The sequence below is a fragment of the Dermacentor albipictus genome, chromosome 2 (genome assembly GCF_038994185.2).
Source record: "Dermacentor albipictus isolate Rhodes 1998 colony chromosome 2, USDA_Dalb.pri_finalv2, whole genome shotgun sequence".
In the NCBI taxonomy this organism is placed as follows: Eukaryota; Metazoa; Arthropoda; class Arachnida; order Ixodida; family Ixodidae; genus Dermacentor; species Dermacentor albipictus.
Window position 1 is genome coordinate 127911124 of NC_091822.1, and position 6765 is coordinate 127917888.

The following is a 6765-nucleotide window of genomic DNA, read 5'->3' on the forward strand; positions in this document are numbered from 1 at the left end:
GCTGAGCTGCTGCAGCTGCTGCTTCTGTTGGCGATGGCCGCAAAAACAGGCTACCATGCACTAGATTCCATTGCGGCTGGTTCACGGCTAACGCAGCACGCGAAATTTTCATATTTCTTTCTCCCTCTCTCACGCACGCACACGCACACACGCATGCGTCTGCCTTGCGATATCGGCCACTGCTGCGGTAGTAAAAAAATTAGCTGAAAGATGGCGCTGTGATACAACTGCCATGTGTTTTTGCAGAGTTGCTGAGACTTTATCTCAGTTCTATAATTATGTCCTTCGCTGATAAATCGTATTTCCAGAAGAAAGGCATGCGCATTGGGTCCAGTGTCACGCCAGGGCCTTGTGAAAATTTCCTTGCTACTTTTGACCGTGCGCTGAAGCTTAAACTGACTCGTCGTTCAATTTCGAGACTCTTTCGATACGCAGAATATTCTTTAATCATACAAAAAATTTCACCACACGACGACCTTGGAGAATGGGCTCTTGAGATTTTGTCTCTCTTTTCTAGTTGCTCAAGCCAGTTGAAATTCATTCACGAGCTTCTGCATAATGAGGCAATTCAACTTTTAGATTTATTAGATTTAAAGTTAGGTTTCTCTTCCGCTGACCATGCTTGCTGGCTCTTCAAGCCCAGTTCCGAAAAAAAAAATCGCGTTTCGACTCATCTCATTCAAGGCCTATAAAACGAGGTATAGCTTCGTCATATTTTAGATCCGTGCTTTGAAGATCATGCCACAAGCAGCTTTCCAGTTTCCGACTTCAACTGAGCGTGTGTGTGTGAGCGCTCCAACGCACACGCACACACACAAGCACACGCACAGAGAGAGAAAAAGACGAGAGAGACGCAGACGCATAAGTTTGATCATCATCATCATCATCATCATCATCATCATCCTCCTGGTTACGCCCACTGCAGGGCAAAGGCCCCTCCCATACTTCTCCAACAACTCCGGTTATGCACTAATTGTGGCCATGCCGTCCCTGCAAACTTCTTAATCTCATCCGCCCACCTAACTTTCTGCCGCCCCCTGCTACGCTTCCCTTCCCTTGGGATCCAGTCCGTAACCCTTAATGACCATCGGTTATCTTCCCTCCTCATTACATGTCCTGCCCATGCCCATTTATTTTTCTTGATTTCAACTAAGATGTCATTAACTCGCGTTAAGTCATTAAGTTTGCTCACTAACGGTCATATGTTTTGAATAAATGCGTGCGCCAAGTGAGATCGTCTCTAGCATTGCTGGCGAGGTGCGCCCGGTGCCCGCTGCGTAATGTAGGGCGTCCGAGCGTTGCGTTGCATATGAATGCGAGCGACTGCAAATGCGAGGCGTACACACACAAAAAAAGTAGTCAAATGTAGTTGTGGATGTAGATAAAAACTTTATCAGCCATTACTATCTTTTTACAGTCCCTTTACTACCTCCAAAAATGCAGATTATAATAATATTTGGGGTTTTACGTGCCAAAACCACTTTCTGATTATGAGGCACGCCGTAGTGGAGGACTCCGGAAATTTTGACCACCTGGGGTTCTTTAACGTGCACCTAAATCTAAGTACACGGGTGTTTTCGCATTTCGCCCCCATCGAAATGCGGCCGCCGTGGCCGGGATTCGATCCCGCGACCTCGTGCTCAGCAGCCCAACACCATAGCCACTGAGCAACCACGGCGGGTTAAAATGCAGATTAGGGAGTGCTTTCCTGCTATAGAAAGAATCCGCAAGCGCTACATTTACTAAGCCAGACTTGGTAAATCGCTTGTCCGTGATCTATTATGATGTGTAGGTGCTGCGTTAGTGCGGCATTTAGATGAACTGCTCTTTATTCCATGGCGTTTGATTAACAGTTATGTGTTACCCCCATTATGCCCATGCGTTGAGACTGCGCGTTATACGAATGCATAATAATAATAATACTTGGGGTTTTACGTGCCAAAACCACTTTCTGATTATGAGGCACGCCGTAGTGGAGGACTCCGGAAATTTTGACCACCTGGGGTTCTTTAACGTGCGCCTAAATCTAAGCACACGGGTGTTTTCGCACTTCGCCCCCAACGAAATGCGGCCGCCGTGGCCGGGATTCGATCCCGCGACCTCGTGCTCAGCAGCCCAACACCATAGCCACTGAGCAACCACGGCGGGTGTACGAATGCATGTTCGAACTTATACCCAAATAACTTATTTACAGTAACTTTATTTATCTTAACTTGTACAATAATTTATTTGTCCAAATGCAGAGGTATATTCGGTAATCCTGGCCTCCCAACACTACCCACTATGCACACGATGTCGTCCACAAACACATGTCGTGTAGTGTCTCGCTCATTGCATTGTGCGATATTTAGTTCGCGTTTGTTGTTTGTCACTTTCTGCGCCACTCAACTAAACGAAGAGTGACGTCGTTCGTGAACGTGATATTTGAATATCACAAAGTTATGGTTTTAAAATAATGACGAATTCGCGTAACAATGTCATTCTCGCTTCATAATATTTCACCTGAATAGACCACCTGCGATGGTATTAACTGCGGTTGCTAAGTAAGGTTACTTTTCGAGAACCTTTAGTAACATTTTAATTCATAATGGGCGCGTAGCTTTCTGTAACAACAGTGTGTGCTCTCACCTCGTTTTGTGGCCCTTCCGGACTGCCCTTGTCAGGGGTCCGTCTCTTTCTGTGGTGACCCCTTTGGTGATGGATTTCATGGCTGCTCAACTTCTTACGCGATGCTCGACGTGATTCGTGACCCTGGACAGCTTTGCCACCTTTTGCTTTTGACGCCGGAGTCGACGCAAGCACTGTAGCCTTCTCTTGGTCCATTCTTCTTCTTCTTCCCCCAGAAGATTCTGGTAGATTCATATTTTGAAACAATGGGCAAGAGTCATATATGGATGTGAATGTAAAGCCTAGACGTTAGTGGCACATACTTGCTATGGGGGATTGGCCAAGGCCCGGGTAGTTCAATATTAAATAAAAAATACACGAATGTAAAAGATCGTAAAAACAATTTCAGGAAGGTCAGACGAGATTAAACAGATACAAGTTGTAGATAATAATTTCATTTCTGTGAAGAAATAAGTGAAACCAAATATGCATTCGAGCTTTAAATCGAACCTTTCTTTGTCTGTGGCGGCCCACGGCGGTAAAAGCGGACGTGAGGTCCCACACCAACACGCCGTCCTTGGGATGCTGTCGTCGTTTCCTTGTTAGTTGTCATCACATTGTCGTCATGCCGTCGTGATCGCTTTACATTCGCCATGCCTTTGTAAGGATTTTACTGTCGTCATGCAATTGTCATCCAAAGGCGTGACTGTCGTCGTGCCTGTGTAGTTTCGCCGTCGTCGCAATTCCGTCGTCTTCATTGCGTCTTCGTCATTCCACCTTAGTAATCCCATTCCACCTTAGCAATCCCATTCCACCTTAGTAATCCCATTGTCCCTTAGTCCTTCCAGCCCATCATTGCCTGCGTCACATCGTCGTCGTCGTACCATAGGCATTATTCCAGTATCAGCATCAGGTTATCGTCGCGTCGTCTTTGTCACGACGATGTGCTCGTTCCATTGTCATTTCGTCGCAACTCCGATTCTCATCGCGCCGTTCTCGTCGTGTCATTGCAATAATTTTAGCATCGTCATGATATTGTTGTCGCGGGGTCGCCGTCGTACCATCGGCATCACTGTAACGGCCGTGTCACGTTGTCGTCATCCCATGCTCGACCTACCATCGTCGTCATGTATTCATCGTCGCTCCGTCGGGTCGTTCCACCGTCTTAACTTTGCCGTAGTGATTCCTCTGTCGTCGCGTCATTGTCACCATGCCGCCGTGCCCACTCCATCGTTGTCGAGCCATCGCCGTCATTCTTTCGCCGTCATGCCTGGCGTGTGCATGATCGACCGCAACGAGCTTACGCTGAGTGAGGTGTTTCGCACTTAAAATATGCCCGACCGGGCCATGTGGTCTCTACTTGCAAGATACTGCTAAGCGGGAACAACGTTCTTCGCAAATACTAATGAAAACTTCACTTAAACTCATTCCCAAGTCGCGTGGGATCAGCAGATTCTTTACAGCGAAGCTGCATATGCCTAGGGCACTTCCGTCATCCGCGAACTAGCTCGTAGGCGTCCCTCGGCTCAACCATGCGAACGAGCTCGTGCCACTGCTCACGCGTTCGTCGTCTCCTTCCGCAGCTGTCTCCGTTGCCGCTCATTGCTTAAGGCGGTGGGAGCCATTCGTTGGCAAGATGAAACTATCATCATCATTATCATCATCATCATCATCATCATCATCATCATCAATAATCAGCTGCAATGGCTCGAGCATCGTCGTCTTCTTCCACAGCTGGCTCTGTTGCCACACATCATTCCAGCGTACAATTTCATTTCTCTTATGTCGCCCAATGGGCTGTCCAGCGAGCCCACGATGCGGCCAGGGAGTTGCAACTCCCGGTCCCAACGTGGGAGTAGCCCGCTCTATGGGACCTTGCGCCCCGTAGCTCGCAGGACGTTTCTATAAAATTACTCCATCCATCCATCCATGTCGCCCAAACCGAGAGGCAGCTTAAGTTTTTTTTTATTTATGGTGGTATGAACCATTATTTAAGGCGGTGTGGGCCGTCTGTGTACACTGCATATATATTGAACGTCATTTTATACATGTGACAATTATTTTATTCATAACACCTTTCCGTGGGTCTATGTGGTAATATTTTAGTCAGTGAGCACTCGGACACCATTTTGAAAACGTGCCGTGCATACAGTGCCGTGTTTTTCGTATATCTTATCGTCCTGGTGGCATTGTGCCGTGATTGTGACTCAGTGGTCGTATCGTGCCTCGCTGAAGTAAACTTTTTCTAAACAATGAGCCATTCATTGTCTTTCGTGACGGATACGTATAGTAACAGAGGTGGTACGAGAATGTGTGTGCGTACCTATCGTCACGACGACCACTGATCAGGACAACAAATATGTTCGTACCTTTGTTCAAAATTCTACGTCAACTCTGTGCCGCGTGCTAAACAGCTTCGCTGGTCATCCACCTTCACAGAACAAAACGGCTCACGATTTTTTTTTTTTGAAGATTCAACTCGCTCAACGTTTCTTTGCATGTGCGATATATTACACTTAAAATATTGCCGTCCATTGTTTGGATGTATTGACCACAGATGCTTCTTGCAGCGGAGCTGTCTTAGGCTATAGTTTCCAGCGTATCGCGATGTGCGTAAGCAAAAAGCGTGGCGGCTCCTACAGAGCTAAAACAGCTTAAGCATATGGCAAAATCGTATGAGCGTAAGTGCCCCAGCTGCGTTTGAGGCCAGATGCGTCAAAACCGGTGATGGATGATGGATGATGGTTTGATGCGTTGCAACCTGCGCAAACAACGACAGCGCGGCCGTTGCGCCCTATGCCTTACCCACCACGGACCAGAGCACTGCCGTGGTATGTGCCGATGGGTACGCCGTGCAGAGTGGGGAAGAAATCGTTGTCGCCCCCGTATACGTTCATCTCGGAACGTCAAAGGGGGACCTTGAAGACTTTATGATCGACACATTTGGGTGGACCCTCCCGGTGGGCCCCAATGAAATCGTAATTGTGGGTCAATTTAACGTCGATGTGCCTCGTCCCGACGGAAAGCGGTTCTTGCCGTTTCTCTCGGAAAGGTTCGGCCTTCAATATCACATCGAGACCAACGTCTCCACTGCGCGCCATCGGTCATGCATAGGCATAACGTTCGCTAAGAACATCTCCGGTGTCGCCACAGAGACCATGGCCGTCTATCGCAGCGACCATAAAGCCATAATTACTGTGGTCACGATATGAACTTAAACACCAATAACCATAACAATGTCCGTATTTGTGCTACATTGCTTTAATGTTTTATTTTCTTTATAGTTATGTACAGCTCCACTGGTCATCCACCAACACAGAGGGGAATTGCTCTGAATTTTTGGGGAAATTATTCGTTTTGCGATGTTATATCGCTAAATTGCAATTTGCCATTTGTGAATAGAGGTCTTGTGATGAGTCGTAAAAATGTTTCGTTTACGTAAACCTAATTCCGCGTGCCTATACGTACCTTCAGTTATTTATCTTCTGTGGTTTACACGTACGCAGTACGTATGATGACAAAAGCAAGACGGGAAAGGGAGAACACAGGGATGGCGTGTCGAGGCCACGCACCGTGCTCAGCGCTTTCTGACGACCCAATTGCATAATATTTCTGTCTTTATATGTATGCCTCACGTATCTGCATCAGACTAAACCGAGTCAATGCATTTTTACGTGAGAACATCACTTGCTGTCTCTCATGTTCCGGGCAGTCCATCTGTCCCTCTATCTGCCTGACAAAACTTAAGCATATATGCACATGTCAGTAGCACTGTGCACCATGTCCCCAAGAGCCAGAGGATAAAGTGGAATTTTCCGAACCGGTTCGCGAACCGGTTCAGTGTTGCAAACTAGTTCTCGAACCGTTACAGTCTTATTTCTTTGAACCGAAACTGAACTGGAACTAAATTGCAGGGCTTTGACACCGAACCCGTACCGAACCGGTATTTTTTTTAGATTCGAAACAAAGGTTGCACTGACAATCTCATGAATAGTTTGGTTCATACAAAGTGAAGATCGTTTAAAAGAAACGTGAAAAGAAAACAACTAAGAAATGATTTGGGATCAAGAAAATAAGATTATTAGCATATTCTAATGTCATCTGTGGTTGTGAAAACATCTAATCACCATGACGTGAGACGGTTTTCGGAACTGGCCA

At 46.7% G+C, this 6765-nt stretch overlaps 1 protein-coding gene across 1 annotated transcript in view; it reads right to left on the minus strand.

Moving 5' to 3' along the window:
* Nucleotides 1–2828, minus strand: part of LOC135897386 (uncharacterized) — a 17305-nt gene extending 14477 nt beyond the window's left edge. The window contains exon 1 of the mRNA XM_065425997.2: nucleotides 2629–2828. Coding sequence (XP_065282069.2) covers nucleotides 2629–2823 — 195 coding nt within the window. The 5' untranslated portion in view covers nucleotides 2824–2828. The remainder of the gene's footprint in view (nucleotides 1–2628) is intronic.
* Nucleotides 2829–6765: the final 3937 nt, after the last annotated feature.